We start from the raw sequence: 22,043 nt of genomic DNA, 5'->3' as shown, positions 1-22,043 counted from the left end.
TGTGTCCTCCACGCTCCCCTTTCATCACCCTTACCTCCAGCAGCCACACAGAGGGTTCCCTCTGCCATTCCTGGCTTCCTTCCAGGCTCAGCATCTGACACAACATGTGTCTGTTCCAAGTGACAAAGTTTGCTCCTCTCAAGTTCCAGTAGCCCCAGCTTCAGTTGCTATCAATGTAAAAGCATCGGCCATGTTCTTTGCGGGCAAGAGCAGCCACTAAACCCTTAATGTGGCCATGCTCTTCCAGCAATAGCATCCCAAAAACCATCAAGCCAGCCTGGAATGGGATCACGCTCTCCTAATTAACCTGGATCTCATCACGTAGAACTGATCTGATGGCATTTCCTACGTTTACATAGCTCACGACAGCAGCCCTTTGCTGCTCCGAGACGTTGGCCTGGGTGGAGGAGGGCTTCCACGGAGAAGGCCTTCCACGGAGACACCTCCCTCGGCCTTGCCAGGGGCTTGGAAGGACGCTGACTGCCCATGGCCAAATGCAGACGTGCGGCTGCTGCCGGGGCCACTTCACCAGGGCTGCAGTGGTAACTGCCAGGACCCTGCCGCAGCCCTACTCCCAGTTTTGCGTTGTATCACTAGCATGCGTTAGGATTTTATACTGATTTGTGTATAGACAAGGGGCCCCCTTCCTTCCACGGTGCTGGGTGCCAGTGCTGGACACTGCCCCGTCGCTCCCGGTGCTCGCACTGAGTTAGGTTCCCCACCCTGGGTCGCTCGTGACTGCACTGATCGGTCTCGTACCGCTGTTCCCGGTCCGCCCGGACACCGGGCTGACACCGTACAGCCCCGCTCCAGCTCTTTGCACACCCCTCGTTGCTACATAACCTTATGCCAAACAAACCCAAAACCCCAAAGGGGCTGCGGTCGGTTTGTTCCCTTGTCACCTTTCAACCCACCCGTGCCGCTCCCCACGCCGGGTGACCGGCTGCAGGCACCCGAGCGAGCAGGCCGGGCTGCTGCCGGCCCGGGGGGCGGACCGGTACCGCAGCCCCGGGCTCTCGGTACCGGCCGCTCCTCACGACCGCACCGATAAACGCGTGCAGATGCCCGCGCGTACCCAGCCCTCGGCGAGCGCGGTCTGTATTTATGGGCGCCAATAAACCGCCTCTTTTCTAAGCACCGCCTGCCCGGGCCGCCCCTCCCGCCCGCGGGGCCGCCCTCAGCCAGCGCCGCGCCGGGGCGGGGCGGGAGCGGGGAGGGCGGGGCGCGGCGGCGCATGCGCGGAGCGGCGGCTGGAGTAGGCCGCGGCGCCGCCCGTCGTCTCTCCCCTCGCCGCCGCCGCCGCAGGTCCCCCAGGTCCCCCCCCAGGACGCCGGGCGCTCCCGCCGCCCCCCTCCCGCCGCCACGATGATGATGATGGCGCTGAGCAAGACCTTTGGGCAGAAGCCCGTCAAGTTCCAGCTGGAGGAGGACGGCGAGTTCTACATGATCGGCTCCGAGGTGCGGCCCCGCGCACAAGGGCCCGGGCGGGAAGCGAGCCCGGGGGGAGGCTGCGGGGCGCCGGGCCGCGGGCTGGGGGAGCTGGCGGCGGGGGTGGGCTCAGGGTGGAGAGGGGGCTGAGGGGAGCCCTCATGGGGGGCGGCGGAGTCCCGGGCCTGGGGGGCAGCGGCCTTCCAGCCCCTGCGGGTCCTCTCTGCCCCCCCCCCCCCCCGCTTGCGGGGTCCCGGGCTCTGCTTGGGGGCCGGGCGGTGAGATCTGCCCCAGAGCCTCGGCCGTGCAGGGGCCGGCGCTCCCGGTAAGGGCGGCTCTGGGAGACCCGCACGAGTCCGTAGAGACCAGATCCTCACCTGACCGCAGCCTGCGGCCCCGCTCCCTCATACTCCACTTACGAATTTTTGTAGCACACTTGTTCAGAATTTTGCATTTTTTGACGTGCTGCGAGGTAATTAAGTCCACACCTAGGCCTTTGTGCTCAATAACCCCACCACCATCGGCCAGCTCAGCTTCTCAGCCTTGTGCAGATGAGTCTTGCCAACAAATGCCAGGGTGCAGCATTTTAGCACCCCAGTGTATATGCTGACGCTGTATTCTCTCATGGTGAGAGGCTGTTCTGCCTCTCTGAAGACCAGCCTTATTGAAGCAAGAAACGTTGGTGCTTCAGCACCACGGAAATGATCACAGTGGGAAACAGGGGGTGGGGGGAATTTAGCCCCACCCTTGATGCAAAAAAGGAAATACTGGATAAGTTAAATTGCCAGCTGTATAGGTTGAGCAGGGACTAAAGGCTCCTGCTCTCTCAAGTGAAATGTGACGTTTGAAGGAAGAACTGTAACTGCAGTCAGCTAATATGCAAGATTGCCAGACCAGACACATGGAAGGGGAAAAAGGGTTGCCTTTTATACCTACCGTTAATTTCTGTCCTTGATGAGCACTGTAGGGCAACAGATATGATTAAAAATTACCTGAACATAGATATTAAGATCAAAATGAGTCTCGTCAAACAAGGAATAAAAACTTTATTGTGTGGCAGTCTGCCAGTGTACTACCAGTCTAAAAATTTTATTTCAGAGTCTATAGAAATAGTTCTGCTGTTCAGCAACTCCTGCTGTAGCCTTCAGCACAGGTGAGGATCTTGTGCCAGCAAGAATGGAACTGCTTTACAGATGGTCAGTAAATTTGAAAGAGGATTATTGGCAGCGATCACACTTTACATGTTCAAAGGATTTAAAACAAAATGCAAGTCTCTGGGCATTTGCTGTATTCGAGCGATGTCTAGATGGCACAGAGGTTCAAAGTAAAAATTATAACTGTCAGAGAGCTGGGTATGTGGTTTGATTTAATTCCTACTGAGCATTGTGCATTGAAACAGAAACTGAAATAAAGAAAGGTTAGGTTGTGCAAAAATACATGAAAAGGAATGGAGTTTTTTCCTATTAAATGGATTATTGTCAACAGATGGGAGTTTTTTCCTATCAGACTAGTGAAATAAGTGCTGATAAAAATTTTGTTTTCTGCATTGCTGCAAGAATTGCAGTGCTATGTGATACCAAACCCAGTGCAGTCAGTCAATCATGAAAAACAACAAAAAAATCCTCTTAGGGGGTCCCTCTTGTCATTACAAAGAGCTGAAATTGTTTCAGCTTCTGCTAAAAATCTCCTAAATGGAATACCAGGCCATACTGGAACAGCAGGCCACGTCTCCACATTTCTTCTTGTAGGTGGGAAACTACTTGCGTATGTTTCGGGGTTCCCTGTACAAGAGATATCCCTCACTCTGGAGGCGACTAGCCACAGTGGAAGAAAGGAAGAAGATAGTGGCCTCTTCACATGGTGAGAAGATGAGTAAACATTCCCAGTACTGTTTATCTGAAATCTTGCCTTGAAAAACTGTCTCTGGTGATTCAGAAGTTTGTGCACGTTTAGGGCTGGGCGAATCACTTCAGATTGCCACAGTGATGGAGCACTCTGCAGTGGTGGCACTGGTAGCTCCTGGTTCAGCCTAACAACAAACATCAGCTGATCAATAATGTTATAAAATCGAAACAGCCCTCATGGTTTTCCTGGGGTTGGCTGCATTCATCACAAAGCAAAAGCCACATCTCAAAATCAATACCATATTCCAGAAGAGACTTTTATAGACAAAGAGGGGCATTTTTGTCCCTTTTGTCAAATAGGCGGGAATGTTGCAAGGATGCCCCATTGAAAATGTGCGTCTTTGCTTACCTTTGCTTCTTGCAGGGACTGAATGTTTATGCCTCCCAGAACTTGTTGTGGTGTGTTGCTACTGATGTGACTGCCACAGTGAGAATATAGCTGCCTTGGTATTATGTTTGGTGGGAGACTAATAACAAGCAGTTAAATTTCTTAGCAATATGACGTTGTACACTCTTTAGACTAAAGCGTAATAAAAATAAATTGTTCATTCTGGACTTATGTCTCCTTCTTCTAAGTATCCTGCTGACCTGTTGCTTTTTTTTCTTCCCTTCCCCCCCACAGAAAATCAGCGGTCTCACAGTCCCAGAAGATGTAAGTCTTATCTGCGTGTTATTCTTAGCTGTGCTAGAGAAGGAATCTTCACTGTGACCTTTTGTGCTATTACAATATATATTAATGTCTAATCCTCTTCCTCTGATCTCTCCCTGTGGTCGCCCTAATTGTGCATCCTGATCACATGCTTAACTTTTCTTTCTCACAGCCTTAGCACGACTCTCAAATACAGATGGTGTCTGTAATGCAGCAAGAGCTGTCCTAAATTTCTCCCCCTTTACCAAGTCTTATCAGCTTTTCTGTTGATCATTGCCTCTCTACTTCCAACCTTTTAAGTCCACTGAGGATTTATTGTTTTCTGGGCTTTTTCTCCCAGAAGGCTGTGGAAGAGATTTTACATCATTTTGGCAGATGTAGGTGTGCAGAGCTAAACCATGTGATTGCAAAGGGCAACTCAGGGGAGGAAAGAATTGTTTTTCTCTTCCTCTCCTTAAGTAAAAGCATGTTAGATTTCAAGTTTATCTAATAATTATGAGAATTTAAGGATCTTTTCCTGAAGTTTTGGTTTTGTAGCATTCACTTCCATCTTAAGTAAATGTCATAACAGAAATTACCAGAGTCTATAAATCAGTTGTACCCTGGAAGATCGAGGTTCATCCAGTGGTAGTACCTGAGGGAAGCTCATGTAATTCTAACCCTCCCTGTGTCTTGACCCTTAGTCCAGATGAAAGATGGTTTTAATAAACAGGGTAGCTGTTTATAGGAGGTAAAGAGATATTGATGCCTTTTGCAAATCTTTGCTCTATCACTATGCAACCATTCCGAGGTGTCATCCTGCACTTGTCTTTAGAATAGTATTTCTTCTCTAGGCTTTGTGGTGGGGGTTGCCATGTATTAACTAAGACATTCCAGCCCTGCGCCCAGGAAAGTCACATTTATTCCTGCTGCTTAGATGGATGTCAAAACCAGATTATATTTCTTTTGTGACACGCACTGTGGCTGGGCTTCTGGTCACTCCAGTGCAAGTAATCTACCCCAGTAGCAGAGCATCCTGGTGTGTTTGGGAGAGTGGAGGCTTCTGGCAATTCAGAAATGACAGTGGAAAGTTTTTTCATCTCCACTTATCCCATGTGTACAAAATGCCATGTCAAAACCTTTCCCAAAAATTAAATGTCTATGAGAAGATAAATGAAGCCCAAAAGACTTTTGGGCCACATACTCATACCACTGGGTAACCTATTTTAGTCCCTCCTGCAGTGGCAGGGAGGGCTTTTCACTCTGCAGCCTATTAATGCTACATTGCTATGTAGTACTTTTCCATGTTAATTATTGGCATCTTTCTTGGTAATAGATCATGGCTATACAACATTAGCCACTAGTGTGACACTGTTAAAGGCCTCTGAAGTGGAAGAGATCTTGGATGGAAACGATGAGAAGTATAAGGCAGTGTCTATCAGCACAGAACCTCCCACCTACCTCAGGTAACCAGTGTCGGTGAGGGCCAAGATCAGAACAGAGCAGCTTGGAAGATTGTCAGCTTGGGCAGGAAGCACAAGAAATTGCATAATTGCATAAACCCAGGCCACTGTGCAGGGGGGTGCTTGCCAGTCTGTGTTAACAGTCTTTTGCAGTGTTGGGCAAATGAAGATCTCCAGAGCGTAAGGACTGGGTTACTGCCCATGTACAACAGGAAGAAAAACATAAGTGTTTGATGATACAGCTCTTTTTGCAATTACTACATTCCAGCTGTAACAGATGCGTTGCAGAACACTCTCTGCACGTACTGTCTTCTGGAGACGGCGCATTTATCAGCAGTCCCTTTATAGTATGGATGGAAAATCCAAATATGAACCTAGTATTTGTAATGGTGCACCTGGATTCGTATCTGGTGAATAATTGTGAGCCGGAGAATGGGCTTCCCAGAGGCTAGTGTGGAACATGAGTTCTCAGTGGAAAGATATTGTTGAGGGTTCCAGAATAAAATAGCAGGAGCTCATAATAGGACTTACAGTTTAAAATTATACCATTCCTTAAGTAGTAGCAGTGGTGCTCAGGGTCTGCAGTTTAACATACAGTCTCCTTCTTCAGAGAACAGAAGGCAAAGAGGAACAACCAGTGGGTGCCAACCCTGCCCAACAGCTCTCATCACCTGGATGCAGTGCCATGCTCAACAACGATTAACAGAAACCGCATGGGCAGGGATAAGAAGAGGACATTCCCTCTGTGGTAAGACAGCTTCCCGCCTCCAAAAAGCGGATGGTTACTGACATGATGCACTGCCAGGGTAGTGCTGATGTGTTAGTGTTATTACAATGTTGTGATTCATCTCAAACTGACAAAAGACCTACAGGTCACTAATTTGGAGGTTCTTAGTTAAACTGTGCATCTTGAAGCACTTCCTTACAGTGGCCAACCATGGCTCAGAGAGGAGGCTTTCCTTTCGTCAGGAAAATGGTTCATTCTTTTCCTGATGAGGTCCTTCTACTTTCTGTTGATTTGCTGAGCAGTTGTCATTTGAGGAGTCAGACCCTCCTTGTGAAGGATAGGCTGCCTCTGACATATTCCAGTAACTTTGATTTAATTTATTCAACGGAAAATGCTGCTGTGGCTCATGACTTAAGTTTTATTTTCCATTATAAAAGTTGAGGAAACCAAGATAAAATGTAATCCTGGAAAGCTTCCCTGTTTTATTTGCAGGAATGTATTATGATAGAAGCAATAAAGATGATAAACTGGTATTGGTTGCCATAGCCCTGTAAGCTTGCATTGAGGAGTCTGTCTAAAGACTGATTGGGGAGTTGGAGTGTGGGGACTGCTTCCAACAAACATTGTCTTCCCCCTGTGGATGCCAGATGTGTCATGTGCTAGTTGCATATACCATGTTGTTGTTCTTTGCATTAGCTTTGACGACCATGACCCAGCAGTGATCCATGAGAATGCATCCCAGCCGGAGGTTCTGGTTCCAATCAGGCTTGATATGGAAATAGATGGGCAGAAACTCAGAGATGCATTTACGTGGAACATGAACGGTATGTAGGAAGGAGAATTTCCTGAGGCTGGAGAGATACAGTTGTATCCATCACCAGATAGGAAGAGAGGACAAGCATGAGTGTGCATGTCCTTGCCCCCTATACACAAAACTTTAAAGCTCTCCCACTTTGGACTGTATTCAGCTCTCATGTCTATTAGCAAATTCTCTGCCACTTCTATGGGTTGCAGTCATTCCTGGACATGTGTAATATGAAGAGTTTAACTGGCCTATTCTCCTGACCCAGTTCATCAGCTCAGCAGTCTGAGACTATTCTGATAGCTGAGGTACCTTAAATACAAAACAGTTCATGTGTATGGCTCCTTTATGTGTGTAGATTATTAGACTGTAGCTATGTTGTCTCCATGGAGCCAGTAAAGAAGGTGGTAAGTCCCTCTGTCAGTGTGCACGTCCTTACAAACCTGATACAAAACACCCTTTTAAAAGCAAAAGATGATGCATTTGGGATTCCCTTTGTCATGCTGTGGGATTAATTTTGTGTATTCTGGAAGTGGCGGACATTTGATTTCTAAGAAAGTTAACGGTGTCTGTTCATTCTTGTTCTGTATCAGAAAAGCTAATGACCCCAGAAATGTTCTCTGAGATTCTTTGCGATGACCTGGATTTGAATCCTCTGACCTTTGTCCCTGCTATTGCCTCTGCCATCCGACAACAGATTGAGTCGTACCCAACTGACAGTATCCTAGAAGATCAGTCAGACCAACGAGTTATTATTAAGGTAATACAGGAAGGCAGTAGAATGAGAGCTGAACCATTTGGGTTTCTCTGGTTATGTTATGGAGAGGAAGAGTACAAAGGCTTCCCTCAGAGCAAAGGAGCTCTTAATGCCAGTCCTGCATCCAGATTGCATTCTGTTCTTTGTATTGAGAACAGAACCAAGGTGGCAGATTACTAAACACTCATGTGCCAGCCCCTGAGATGATGAGATAGTTCAGTGAAAGCATTGTCGAGTCCTTTTGGAAGAACTGAACCTTGGTGAGCAAAGCTGAGTTGTCTTCATGCTACTGGAATTAAGATTTGGTTAAGGAGCTCTGCAGATGCAATGAACTAGGAGTTACCTCTCTACTTTTCTTCTCCAGTCTCTGCCTCCTCAGTTAAATTACCTTTGACAAACTATTGCGAGAATGGAAACAAGTGACCTGTTTCTTTCCTTGTCTCCAGCTAAACATCCACGTAGGGAACATCTCCCTTGTAGACCAGTTTGAATGGGACATGTCAGAGAAGGAGAATTCACCAGAGAAGTTTGCCTTGAAGCTGTGCTCAGAGCTTGGCCTGGGTGGGGAGTTTGTCACTACTATTGCCTACAGCATCCGGGGACAGCTGAGTTGGCATCAGAAGACATATGCCTTCAGGTACAGAACTGTCATCTTCCTAGTATGGGTGTGTGTTTGTACTTCATGGGCGTTAGCATCAATGAGTCTTAGAACAGCTGACCTGATGCAGAAAGTTTCATTTGAAATTGGTCCTTACGGCTTGCGCCCATTCTGTCCTCCTTACAATTTTTTGTGCTTGTGCTCAAGTGTCTTTTCCTGTTGGGTGTAATACATTTCACGACCAAATATTGATGAAATGTCAGCTTTTGCTGCAGAATGAAAGGCTGTTGTAATTAACAGTGACTGAATACCTTGTGTCTCCCTCTTCTAATGTATGCTAATGATGAGCCCCAGATACCTTTCTGTTTTGTTGGCTTTGCCTGACTTGGGCCATCCACTGTCTCAAGCTTTGGTGTTTTGAACTAAGACTGATTGAAACTGTAGCTCTCTACCCTATCTGACGTTACAGTTGGCTTGATCATAGGCCCTTCTCACAGCTGGAATGCAGCAGTGTCAGGTTTGATATGTCAGCTTTGTAACTTGTCTCCTAATGATAATCGTTTCCAGTTGTGCTGTGCAGTGTTCTGTGGTGAGTTACTGTACTGATGTTATCCTCAGCATGTTGCTGAGTCTGCAGGCTGTAAGTATCCCTTAATGTGTGCTGGGGTGTTTTTTGATCTCAGGTCATGGTGACAGTTGAAGAGGTTTGGGAGTTCAGCAAATGATGTATTTGCAGAAGTGAGGGAATGGTACTGTTGACACCAGTTTTGTAGAGGTCAGTTCAAGGAAGCAGGATGACCTGCCTGGGCAGCAAAGGGAAATGTGCCCAGCCCTGTCCTGTCTCAGGGAGAGGGTAATGAGTAGTTGGTGTGGGAGTAAGTGAGGAGGATCTGGAGGCTGTGGGGCAGCTGGCTGCTGCCATGAGCTCTGCTCCTTCCTCCTCCTCTGTCCGAAGGTTTCCTGTCTGGTCAACCTTCTGTGGAAAATGGGCACTGAACTGCTCTGGACCTGTTGCTCTTCCACTAGTCTCGCTCTGCTTCCTCTGGAGGTTATTTTTATCCTGAAAATCTTCCACAGCAACTACTTGGTTCTCAAATGATCCCCAGAGTGGTTCATATTAGAAAATGGAAAGGGAGTCTTTACCACACGGGAATTAAACTCTTTTACTGAAACTGTTAGACTGTGTGTCCATCCTGCTGATGTCCCTTCTCCTCACTGAGTTTGGGAGGTGACTTCTACCATTCCATCCACAACAGCTGACTGATATTTGCAGATGCAGTGTGTAACCACATCACACTGTAACTACAGAACAGTGGGTGTGCGTTCCTGAGAAATTAGGGGAACTTGGAGGGTGGTAGATGGGAATCTGATACCTGTAGTACTGCCTCTCCTTCCCTGCTGCTGGGTGCATTATAACCATGACAGAAGTGAGCTAGCCCTGTCTGCGTTGTAGCCTCCAGTAACAGAGAATGAAAGTGTCCCCGCTGGTAGACGCAGATCTTGGAGCCAATGTGAAGTAGGCTTTCTCTGTAGTTTAAGCTAGCTATGGCAGGGAGCGAGTTCAGTTCTGGAAGGTTTAGTAGGACTCCTTGTTGCCTGAGCATTCCCAGGAGTTTGAGCTTTCTTATATCCTCCTTGAAGTAGAGAGGTGGCCCTGTTCACACCATGCTGGCCAGGAAGCCCTCTTTTCTACTCACAATTTATTTACCTTTCCACTTAATTTACTTCAACAACTTTTTAGCATACTGCCTCCCAACCCACAGGGCATTTGTTCCTAACTTTTGTCACTTGGTGCATCAGAGGTGGGCTTTGTCCACATTTAGCGGACACTAAATGTTATCCCTCCTTCCTGTGCTTCTCCATGTATTGCAGATATCAGCGTTAAGAAATTAATCTGTGTACGTGTTAACTGTTGCGAGGGGGTTCATTTCTCCCTTTGCTTCCTATCAGTCTCTGTAACTTGCAGCAAGTAAAGTGTTAGTCAGTGCTGCCCAGGCTCTCTCAAATATATCATGGTAATGCCAACTTCACACTACTCTCTCTAAAAACATGTATCTGGCTGTGGTTATTAAAGAGTGCTTCCTTTTAGGGGTAGTTCAAACAGGCAGATTTCAGGACTTCTTTAGACTGTGGCAATAATTGCAAGGGGAAGAACAAAAAACTAGGAAGGGGACCCCAACAGAACAAAGTATGTAGACATGAGCTGTTCAGGGAGGAAAAAACATCTAATTTAAACCTCATTTTGTGTCATAGTACAAACATGTCCTCCTCTTCCCTTTTTTCTTCTAGCAAAGGAGTACTTTTGAAACCTCACAGTGATTAATGATATTTGGGTTCTGTGGTTGGTTAGTTCCTGAATTCCCAAACCACAGGAGTGGTGGTTGCTCCAAAGTCATTCCACTGATGTAAGGAAAGGGTCTGCTTTAGATGTATCAAAAGAACCTTAGTATCTCAAGGGACTGGGGGTTTGAGAAGTCATGTGCCTCTTAATCATCTGAGGGAGAGGTGAAACTGTCTTCTAGTTGATGAAAGCCAGGGTAGTTCTTTCAGCTGGCCTGCCCTGTGCAAAACAAGGAGAGCCTGAAAGCCGGATGGAAAGGGCAGGACTGGAAGCAGACAGGTAACTGATGCTTATGGGATTTTCAGGGGGATGGTGTGCTACAATGTTTCACACCTTGGTAACTGAGTGTTTCTAGTGGCAGCACGCCCTACTTCATAGCCAGAGTTTTGCCTTCAAGACCCAAATGATGGCACAGGTTCTCTCACACACTAAACCCACGTGCCTGAGGAGTTACCCTTTCCACAAGAAGACGTTTCCCTGCCCTGTTGGCATGCCCACGACACTACGGCGAGGCCTGGATCCTGGCAGAAGGAGTGTCTTGCTCTACTGGGAATCCTGCAGCTGACAGTGCATTTCAGTCACTGCCAGCAGCACTGTCCTCTTGATCAAAAAATAGCAGGGGAGGGGGAGCTGTCTTACTCTGGAGGTTGGGAGATGAGAGAGGATTTTTTCAGTTTATCTCTGAGTCTGTGCTATAGAAGCGTGGTATCTGTGTTGGCTTGCAATTAAGTTATGCACATGAGGCTGGCTTTCCAACCCCCATTTAACCCATCTAGTGGGCGCTCAGTGTTAAGCATGGTAAATGAGATAGAGACCACGCTATCAAGTCAAAAAAGCCAGTTAAGATGTAGCATTTAGTCTGGAATGTGTAGCAATCCCAGGCTAAGATGAAATTTTTGGGTTTGAGTGTTGCTTAGTGGACATCAGCAATACTGGAAGTAGATTTGATTAAAGCTTCCTCCCAGGATCAGATACCAAAGGCCCTGGATTAACTTTCCATTGTAGCATTACTTTGAAGACTTGTTATTCTAGATTAATAGCTTTGATGCAGACATTGTCTGTCCCCATGGTGATTAGCATTTGAGTTCCTTCCTGGGGGAATGAGAGGGCTGCCTGGGAGTGCTGAAATCCTGTGCACGGAGGCATGTCCCTGGGGAAGGGGCCGGATGTGTGTGCACACCTGCCAGAGGGCTCTTCACAGACACACTTAGCGCAGCTCAGGCTGAGCCGCTTTGTAGAATTCAAAGCAAACATTTACATTCTGAGGCTCCTCTGTATTTATGCTAGGCTTCCGGCTCCACTATCAATATTTGGGAAGCTACTCCTGGTCGGTTCCTGTTGACTTTTACTGAAAAGTGGCTAGTGAAGCAGTAAATATTTTCGTGCATGTGGTAATACAGCTGCTGAGGGCAGAGAGACCTCTGATGAGCAGATCTTGTGATCTGGGACAGAGCCTTGTGTTTCATTGCTTATGCCACAGCCTCTGGTTGCAATAGCAGGTCCTAAAAGACTACCCTTTCCATGGCAATTGGGAGAACAATGCTTGTTCCACTATCGGGCTCCCATCCCACCAGGCTCCCAGAAAGCCAGACTTTTGCCAGGGAAGAGCTGTCAGAGGTGTGCTAGGCAAACTACAGCTAGAAAGTCGGAGTTGCAGAATGGCAAAGGTAGACAAAGAGCCCTGTTAACAGTCCCTGCTCAGCTGCTGCTCTGGGAGAAGTGCTCCCAGCACTAATAAACTGGTATGAACTTTGCCTGTGCTTATTGGGTTTGAATGCTGCCAGCCAGTTCCATAATGGCCTTTGCAGGAGAGCACTGCGTCAGCCACGGTTGCTTCGACAAACCCCTCTCCGGCGGTGAAAGGAGATGGTTGTAGTCGGTCTCCCAGAGACTTGAGGCTCCACAAGACTGTAACCATCAGCCCCTGGTGTACTTCTGGGAACCAGACTGTACTAAGCAGGGCTAAGAATGAATGCTTAAGTCTGAAACACTGTTAATGATGCTCTGTTGTCCTTGTGTCTTGCATCTGAGCTGGTAACCCAGAGGAGTGCTCTGGGACCACTGATGAATATTGCTTCGTTGCCTTCTGCCCTGCTTTGCAGCGAGAACCCTTTGCCAACTGTGGAAATTGCCATTCGCAACACGGGGGATGCTGACCAGTGGTGCCCTCTTCTGGAAACCCTCACAGATGCCGAGATGGAGAAGAAGATCAGAGACCAGGACAGAAATACAAGGTGCTGCCACTCGTTCAGACAGTTCTCATTCTGGCCTGTCTCTAAGACAGAAGTTAAAAGCTTTGATGTTTGTCTTTTTCTGCTGAGAGCCAACTGGCTGGATTTCAAACTCGCATACCACAACAGAAACTCATATCCCTTTAGCTTCAGGATATTAAACTGTTATCACCTTGCTACACAAACGTTTAAATGTCTACTTTAACCATCTCCTGCTTGAAGCAAAGTTTCCTTTCCCCCTCCCCCCCTTCATTTTTTCTTTTCCCTGCACTCTGCTTGTGCAGGGGGATTTGTTTCTATAGGAAGGCATTCATCAAATATATTGGAGTTTGGAGTTTCATGCACTGTCATGCTACCTGGAATCCTGCCACAAGGCTTCCTTTTATGTAGGGTAAAGTGCTGTTTGATGTAGGAACGGGCAAGCTCCCAGGTCCAGCCTGACTGATGCTGACCTGTTTGCCAGCATGGGAGCACTGTTGTGATTCCAGGAGGAGCTCTGCCTGCCAGAGAGACCCACTGAGCAGTGTTCAACAAGCAGTTGAGAGCACTTGCTCCTACTTGGTGAAAATGCTCCCGGCAGATATAAATGAACTGCTAGAATCTTTCCAAAAGATACACTGTGGGAACAGTAAATATGCTGGCTCAGCTCTTTCCCAGGATTTCTTTTTTTTACTGCTAATTAACAGATTCATCATTATTTTGCTCCTTAGCTATGGCTGTCTGAATAGTTTTCAGTAGTGATCAGTTCAATCCAAGTTAATGAGCAAAAGCATCTGAAAAGCTGCTACTGAAAATAGTGTCTTAGCCTTATCAACAGGGGTCCTCTCAGGTAAAAGTCTGCCTATACAATAAACCTGTCTACAGAGTTCAGAAAGTGGCAGCAGCCTCCCCAAAAGTGTTGATTTTAATAAGACTTCACATGACTGTAACACAGCACTTACTGTACCTCTTTCTCTCTCCTAGGCGCATGAGACGTTTGGCCAATACTGCTCCAGCCTGGTAATCTTCCTGTTGTGACACTGGTGCTCTTCCTACAGACTTTATCCCTACTCCTCTCCCCAAATGGATCTAGGATTGGCAGGGGTCTTTCTGTCCCTGAAGGGGACACACATTCCACTTGCCAAGAGTTCCCAGTACTGCTGACTTCTGCCCCCAACCCCTCCACCTAAATGCCACGTACCAAGAACACTGCGTTAGCACGTGATCTAGCTGAGACCTGTGGCAGCTGTTGAAGCCCTTATATACCTGTGTGTGGACAGTGTAAAGATTCTTTTGTATAGGTGCAACACGCACTGTTAGGACAACTTTTTAAATAAAAGGAATGCATACTACTTAGGTTGAGTTCAGTAAGTTTGAATGAGTAGCGAATCTCACCGTGTTTCATGCTATTCTGGTAACTGAATAGTCCCAGGGCCTGATGTTAATGCTTTTGGGTATAATGTTGAACACTTACATGCATTCTGTTTTCCTGAAGCATGGTGGAAACTGAGTGCTTTAACAGATAAAACAGCCTGACACCTTTTGCTCCAGGGGAGAGTGAGAATGAGACTTAAAACCAGAAAAAGCACACAACTCCATAAAGGACTGGTCTGTTACCACACATGGTGCAGTCCGTAATGAACCCAGGGAGGTGTTCAGCTGGCTTCCTTGACAAGGGTAGAATAATTTAACTGAAGCCACAAACTGAATATTCATTTCTGTCAGATGTCAACCTGTGAAGACTGCATCTGGAAAAAAACAAAGTCTCTGAACTGGACAAAAGTTGAAGCCTGCAATCACTGCGACTGCAGCTTCTCTTCAGCGAGGAGCTTTGCTGTGGTCATTGTCAGGCCACATAGCTGCCAGTTACAGTACACAGAGCACCCAAAGCAAAGTGGGTCTCTTAAATACCCTTAGCACTGCAGTGTCAGGATTTTGCAACTGTAGAAACAACCTGTCTTTCCCTGGGGAGTTTAAAAACAGAAAATCCATTGAAGTGATATTAAAAAAAATTCAAGCTTGCTTAAAAAAAATAATTAGAATCTACCTTGCTGTTGAGGTACACCAGCTCTTTGATAGAGTTCCTACAATTCACTGCCAGAACTGATGAGCGTTGCAAGCAGGGCAGATTTTGCTGGCAGCCTGACAGTTATGTTCAGGCCTTTATGATAAAGCCAATAGGTTTTACGATCTGTGCTGATCCACCCACACTGCTAGCACAGTCAAAAAACACTTTCCGGCCTTAATTTATCGTGTTTAGGCTTGAGTAATAGCAGAGCCAGTTCCGATTCCTGGGTGGGAGGGAACTTTTTCCAGATGTTAGTCTGCAGAAACAAAAAACCTTGCAATTTAGCAATAATATCATTGCAATCTTATCCTAGGCTCCTGTGCCAGAGTGGTACTTTAGCCATTATTCCTTATTAGAGAGGTTGAAAGGTTATTTCAGCAAGACAAAACCTGGGACTCCTGCTGCATCTTAGCCTCCTATGTAGAATGCATATTTTGCCTCATGGACATAAGAACTCCAACTCTTCCTGAGAAGACTTCAGCCTCTCTTTGTTATGATCAGGTACTTCTGCAAGCAGCCTCTTCAGGGAATTTGACCAAAAGAAGCATGAAACTGCTGTAGCCTTAAACTAGCATCTGTGGTGCAATTTTTGAATTGCTGTGAAGCTTGTGGTTACCTAATCCTAGAGTTCACAACAAGGTATGGCCACACAAGGACTGCAGCTTCTGTAGTGGCTTTACAGATACCTCCATCTGCTTCTCAAGCCCCAGAGAGGCTGTAGGAATTGTCCTTCCAAGCAGCCGGGGCAAGGCAGGACAGTCCAGGGGGCCAAGTCCCAGAAAGAGAACTTCAGCTGGCTTTCTCCATGTATTAGGACTACTAGGGAACAGCTGGGACTAGCTTTCTTGCTCTGTAATCACAATTCCTTAGGTTAATCTAGTACTCTCACTGAAAGCATAGCCCAGCTCTTGCATTTCAAAGTCCCATCTCAGAAGCAATTTAAAACAGCATCTGCAGACTTTAAAGACAAACTTTTTCCAGGGATTGAAACACCAGCTCTGTGTTATTAGGTCACAAGCAAAGTACCTGTCAAATCTGAGGCTGCTTAGCTCTTAGTACCACTGTACCTTCTAGAACAAGATTGCCATCTGTACAGTTCTTTCATCCTCTTCCTAGAGGGAAACTAAGTGCAGCAAAATAGCTTGTTCAAATGAAGTCTGATTTTTTCCACTAAGAAAAGGTGTTTTTACCTCTCACAGGAAGCACACAAAGGAGGTGTGAGGGCAGGAGCTGTGGTTCAATCTTCCTTTGCCATAAGGCTTCTGTATCATTCTTAATTGGATGCTGGTTACTCACATTTCTCTTAGTAGTTTTAGGGGTGGTTTGCAAGCTTGTCTATCTGAGCAGACAGCAACATTACCAAATGAGCTATCCCAAGATACAGTGTTTGCAGATTTACTCCAAAGGCTTTGAGGTCTGGCACAAGCACACACATGTACTGCATTAGCAAGAATGATCTAATCCATTTAGTACAGCTGTTCATGGTAGGGACTAGCTTGTTTAGTTTTCCCCTAAAATTCAGATGTTTAAGTTTCAGAACTAAAAAAATTCAACAAGGGTGGAATTACACTGCATGTGTAGACAGACAGCCTTTATTACTAGTGTCAAGTGTTTCTTGCAGTCACTGCCTGGATCAAGTGTCCTGTTCTTTCCCAGGTGTCCCTTTCTCCAACTAGATACACCCCACCCCACCCCCCCTTCTCATGCTCTGCAGCCCTGCTGACAGAGGAGGGGAAGGACATCTTCCAGCTAGCCTGAACTTCGCTTTGCCCACTAAAAAAAGAAAACTCCAAGCAAGCAGCCTGGCAGTTTTGAGCAAAGTCCTAATGGGTACTGGTGAATTGCTGCCTCTGCCCCTGGCAGAAATGGACACACAACTGAAAAATAAAGACTTTAATGTAAAGACTCTTTGGAAACAACAACAAAAAAGGAGTGGGGGGCTTGGAGGAAAGGAAAAGGCTGAGCAGCAGTCTACCACGGTAGAGTTGGGAGTACTACTTCATTGAAAGCCCACAAAGAAGTCTCACAACAATGAGAGCCAGGAGCATTAGTCTTTGTACAGAGGGCAAGAGTGACTGGGCACACAGCAAGTCATTAACAGCAAGAGAAGGAGTAACTGGTTTAACACCCCATGTGATACTTATTCCCCACTGCGTAACTGAGGAGCCATCACAACTTCCAGCCCCTGTCCCTAGAACACCTCCATAAGCATTCATCCGTTCTTATGTACAAAGCTCTGTGGAACCACTTGGTACAAGGGGAAGATGGGTTACCCATACAAACAGTGAATCATTACACATCAGAATGGCAACGGGTGTTATTCCAGTAGAGTCTCTGGGCCACAGCATAAGTCCAGCCAGAAGAGAGGAATCTGGCCACATGGAGAAGTTCCCTGTGTTACTGTGGATGCTGCTGCTGGTTCTGGTCTTGGTCTCTAGGTTGGTTTCCTGGATGATCCTCAGGGAGAGGATTATAGTTGGGATCCTCTTCAGGTGTGTCAAATACCATCTTCCTGGCAAGGGACATGCCCATCCCACCAAGCAGGCAGGTTAGGAAAGCCAGCTGAGGACAAAACCCCCAGCCCTCCTAGGAACATCCTAGCCCTTCACAGGGCTTGGCTGTGTGCCACAGCCACCTACCTATTGCACCTGCACTAACTGTTCTTTTGCTCAGCTCAATATGTAACAATGACAGTACCTGCTTCCTTGATCTCCAGGTCAGCTTTGATCCTCAGCATGAAGAACACATTCTGCTTTCTTAAACTACAGAAATACATCAGAAAAAAATCCTACCTCCACCTAGCATTTCCACAAGCAGTAAGAACACTCCAGTTCAACTAGCAAAGCTTAAGGTACCAGCAACTACTTTATGGACCCTGTGTACTTATGTATATAGTGTGCAAAGTGCCAGTGCTTTCTGCAGCAGAGGCATAAACTGTTGAGCTGAGGTACTATCAGCATGCAATTGCGTCCTGTGGTCACCCCACGCTGTCACAGACTGCAGTTTGCTATGAAAGTGACCCAGGTTGGGAAAAAGCAAAAAGCCCACAAAGAATCAGCTTTACTTACAGGAAGCTGGGGGTTAACAGCAACTTCTTTCCTCCGGGCTGGTTGGGGAAAACATCTTCCAAGAAATAATAGATGTGACCCACTGCAATCCCTGGGGAGAGATGTCACCAAGGTCAGGCCCAGCTGTGACTCCTTTGCCAGCTGAACCAGAGCTGGGAGCTTAAGCAGGATGAAGCTCCAAGAATCCCTCAGCTGCATACCCATGCCCCATCTCCCACCAGAGCCACCTGTGCTGCAGTGCCAGAGGGCCAGGCTGTTTGCTGTGATCGGCACACAAGCAAGCAGGGAGCCTGTCAGCCTGAAGGCAGCACTAGGCACCCAGGAAACAAGACACAGCACAAGTGTCAGGCAGAGCTCACCATACCCAACTTCTGCCCCTGGGCAAGACACATCAAAATGCAGGTCACAAGCAAGAGCTCAGGCACAAGGCTGGCCACCCAGCAACCTCAGCCAGCTCACTTTAGGAAACCCACCCATCTTAAATAAGATAAAACTAAGAGACAGTGCCAGTGCCCCAGTAGCATCTATGACAATAGAGAGCACTGTGGCTGCAAAGTGCAAAGTGTCCTTGTTCCCAGCACTTGCCAGCTTTGACATACCCAGTAAGTCGATGATGATGGAGTTGCCCAGGAGCAGAGAGAATCCCATCAGGACCCAGGGCAAGAAGGGAGCCTGGAAGTTAAGAAGCCCAAAGAAGTTCATGCGAATATAAGGGTTCCTGCGACTCCACACGTACACCAGCATGATGGTGAAAGCCTGGCCCAGGAAAAACAGGCTGGCAAAGAGTCCAAATAGCTAGGAACTACCGAGTCAAGGAAAAAAAGCTACCCACCCTGTGCACCACCTCCAGGCAGCATAGGGTGCCTTGTGACTAGGAAACCCAGAACTACAGGCAGCTGATCACAGCATGCAAGACATTGCCTGTGCCACCAAACCTTTCCTGGGATGGCTGAGATGTACTGAAACCCCCACCCCACACTTCCCTCCCTGCCACCCCAGAACAAGACACTCTGGAGTGGCACGTACAGATTGGTCACTCCTTGAACTGCTGTCTACAACCACCAGAGACCAGGGAGCTCATATAGTCACCTCTACAAAGTGACCATCAAAAGTGACCTTCAGAGAAGGGCCTTCACATTCTTACAGCACTTGGGACATGTGGCACATGTTAACAACCAGCTCACATCTAGTATCTGCCTTCTACAGAAGAATTTCAGCAGTGAGATGGCTCTTGCAAGTCACAGCCCTCTTCTCCAGAACACAAGGAGACAGCCAGAGGCAAAAAATTCCCCTGCCCTTGTTGTAGTTGGACTCCAAATCCACCTACAGCCAAGCGCAGGGCTGTTGCAGGCACCTGGACCTGACTAGCCAAACACCTGAGGATGGCTGACAGCCACAAGAGTTCACACAGCTTCATGCAGAGCTCTGTGGGGAGAGCAGTGCTCTGAGCCATCTGCATAAGACAGCAGCAAGACATTCAGAAAAGGTTTTATGCTTGGGAGGGAGAAATTTCTCCCCACCAGACTGTTTTGTCCTACAATAAAAGAGTGCTGGGCTCACGCTGCCTGACGTGCTGACAGCAGACAGTATGTGGGCGCCCCACTCCTTGTCCTTATGGCTCAGTGTTCTTCCAGCTGCAGCTTGGTTTTCTGAGGCCATGTGATGCCAATCGTAGCCACGCTGCAGTGGGCTCCACCCACCAGAGCTCAGACACCGTTGCCCTGCCACAGCTGGACAGTTTCTCACAGAGCATAACAAGGGGCTTCCTTTTTCAGGCTGAGCTTCCTGAGCACACTGCCACACGTCCTCTTCTGGGATTGGGCAGCCCATCCCCTTGCCAGGTGCATCAGTGCTTCTGCAGACACCAACACAAGTACAGGCAGCTTTTCCTGTATTTTGCTTCTGCTCTAAGTACACTGGGTGAGGCACAGGCCAGGAGACAAGGGTGGGCAAGACAAGGAGTACAAGCTGTGCCATACAGCCAGAAGCTGCCCCTCCACCACACGCTCCACAGAGCTCTCCCAAGCCTCATGGCATGAGCCTGGCAGGCCTGGGGCACAACAAGGCTCTCTGCCCCATGGCACCAAGAAGGTTCACAAGCCAGCTGTCCTGGTCAGCAGGCAGAAGCCTGCTACAGACTATACAATACAGCCAGGATACAGAGTGCCAGCAGAGAAGCCCCACACTATCCACAGCAGCTCAGAAGACACCAAAGAGCCTCAACCAACTCAAAAGGATACTGTCATGAGAAATCCTCCAAAGAGGAACATGAAGACAAAGTCAGCTGTCCTTCCACGGAAGGAGCCTTCTTCTAGCATGCGGCAGTACCTGTACCTGAGAGCAGGAGAGAAGGGAGGGGTTGCAGTATAGGAAATTAACAGCTGGCCACCCTGTGTCCCCACAGCACAGCTTGACAGGGAATAAGCCCACTGCAGGCTATTTCATCACAGGAAGCTGTCAGCCAGGTGTCCAAGCCCCAGAGCAGAACAGTGCAAACTTCACTTCATACCACTGACCCCAGGGAAAGAGAGAGGCATGTGCTGTGCTCCAGCCAGACCTCACCCTGAGAACAGGCACTGCTCTCCAGCCTCAGCAGCACTGCCAGCTTCTTCAGCCTTTTGGCAGGGGCTGCCTTGCAGCAAGCAGAGATGGTGGTGCAGGAGGTGGCCGCAGTTGTTGGGGGAATAGCTTCAATTCAGACCAAAAGAGCCAAGGGAAGAATCCACAGCCCTAGACTGCTGGCAAGACAAGTCAGCCTGGGGAAGATGATGGATGGGGGGAAGTCGCGCCTAAGCCAAAAAGGGAGCAGAGAGCTTCACCGAGACCAAAGGATACAGAAATATCATGTTGAAAAAGAAACTGAATCCCAGGGGCCCAAAAAAGAGGAAGTTGGTGATCAGCCTCCATATCTGAAAGAAAAGAGAGAGAGAGAAAAGGAGGTGGACAGACAGGTCTCTCCCCATCACATGTACAGCAGCCCATCACCCTATCCACTGGGGACACCCAGTCATGCACCCATCCACTCAGAACTACCCCAGGACACCAGACAGCTGCACCATCTTCATGCAGGACCTCCCTCCCTTGACCACATCAGAGTATCTTGCCACTCCAGGTGCTCAAAAGAAGATTTCTCTACTTTTCTGGAAGGGACAAACAGCCATGATCCAGCACCCAGAGCCAAAGTAAATCACTGTTCATGCCTCTCTACAATAAAGCCTTCCCCACCCCGCCTGACATCAGCTGGCCAAACATCTCAGTGTCACAGAAGAGACAGGTTTTGAGTCAAGGAAAAAAGGAAAAGCCAAGATGGTGCATGGCAGGGAAAGGCTGGAAGAAGTTATCTCCATCCCAGCATCTGTGACAAGAGGGGACACCATAACAGTGACCCAGCTCCCACCAATCGAAGCAGGTTGGGGTAGTGGGAAAGAAGCCCCGTGGCATCACACCGCACTCCCTGCCCACCCTGGGAGCGGGACACCCAGGGCCCAGCCTGCCGCACCTACCCCTCGCTGGGAAGGGGCAAGAGGGGCCCCAAAGCCCGGGCAAGGCCTCACCTGGAACTTCCTGAAGATGAGGTCGGGGTTGAAGTACAGCTGGAAGGGGGTGATGAACTCCAGCTGCTGTGAGAGACAGGCAGAGAGGCTGCCACCCGCTGCCGGGCACCCACCGCCCCCAGCCAGCCCCCTGGCTCCCCCGCCACAGCTCCCCCTCAGGGACCCTGACCTCCCCGCCGCAGCCTCCCCCCGCAGGGACCCCTCACCACGGCGGCGGTGGTGAGCACGCAGGCGGTGGTGTAGGCCCGCGTCACGGCCGGCATGCCCAGGTACTCCTGCGCGAAGCCCTGGTAGGCCATGGTGCACAGCAACAGCGCTCGGCCGCGCCGCGGGCCCTTTAACGCCCCCCCACGCGCCGCCGCCGCCGCCACGCCCCCACGGGCCGCGCCCGGCCAATCCCGACGCGACAGGCGGAGCGAGCTGGCCAATCAGAGTGCGCCTCATGCCCTCGGCCTTCGCCCGCCGCCAACCCGGAACGGACCCGCTGCAGCAGGA

The 22,043-nt window shown here is 48.5% G+C and overlaps 2 protein-coding genes across 9 annotated transcripts; one reads left to right on the top strand and one right to left on the bottom strand.

Annotated features, from left to right (window-relative positions):
- Positions 1-1,339: 1,339 nt before the first annotated feature.
- SMARCB1 (SWI/SNF related BAF chromatin remodeling complex subunit B1) lies at positions 1,340-14,359 on the top strand. 3 transcript variants are annotated; one of them, XM_075719206.1, is made up of 10 exons: positions 1,340-1,458; positions 3,177-3,288; positions 3,955-3,984; positions 5,297-5,426; positions 6,034-6,171; positions 6,847-6,974; positions 7,546-7,712; positions 8,156-8,346; positions 12,751-12,882; positions 13,843-14,359. In XM_075719206.1, exons 1-10 carry the CDS (start codon positions 1,366-1,368, stop codon positions 13,880-13,882), a joined length of 1,161 nt encoding a protein of 386 aa, XP_075575321.1. In that variant the 5' UTR covers positions 1,340-1,365; the 3' UTR covers positions 13,883-14,359. The 3 variants fall into 3 exon arrangements, with proteins under 3 accessions (XP_075575321.1, XP_075575322.1, XP_075575323.1); XM_075719208.1 differs by lacking the exon at positions 1,340-1,458 and adding an exon at positions 2,175-2,581; XM_075719207.1 differs by lacking the exon at positions 3,955-3,984.
- LOC104031642 (derlin-2) lies at positions 3,424-21,847 on the bottom strand. 6 transcript variants are annotated; one of them, XM_075719210.1, is made up of 8 exons: positions 21,755-21,847; positions 21,549-21,614; positions 20,830-20,903; positions 20,235-20,328; positions 18,594-18,789; positions 17,995-18,085; positions 5,422-5,618; positions 3,424-3,457 (listed from the first exon to the last, which is right to left on the bottom strand). In XM_075719210.1, exons 1-7 carry the CDS (start codon positions 21,845-21,847, stop codon positions 5,453-5,455), a joined length of 780 nt encoding a protein of 259 aa, XP_075575325.1. In that variant the 3' UTR covers positions 3,424-3,457; positions 5,422-5,452. The 6 variants fall into 6 exon arrangements, with proteins under 6 accessions (XP_075575325.1, XP_075575324.1, XP_075575329.1 ...); XM_075719209.1 differs by lacking the exon at positions 3,424-3,457 and having other exon boundaries at positions 5,392-5,618; XM_075719214.1 differs by lacking the exons at positions 3,424-3,457; positions 5,422-5,618 and adding an exon at positions 12,892-12,923.
- Positions 21,848-22,043: the final 196 nt, after the last annotated feature.

Source organism: Pelecanus crispus, chromosome 11 (assembly GCF_030463565.1).
Source record: "Pelecanus crispus isolate bPelCri1 chromosome 11, bPelCri1.pri, whole genome shotgun sequence".
Taxonomy (NCBI): domain Eukaryota; kingdom Metazoa; phylum Chordata; class Aves; order Pelecaniformes; family Pelecanidae; genus Pelecanus; species Pelecanus crispus.
The sequence above is the reverse complement of the archived record's forward strand: the minus strand, read 5'-3'. Positions and strand labels throughout refer to the sequence as shown.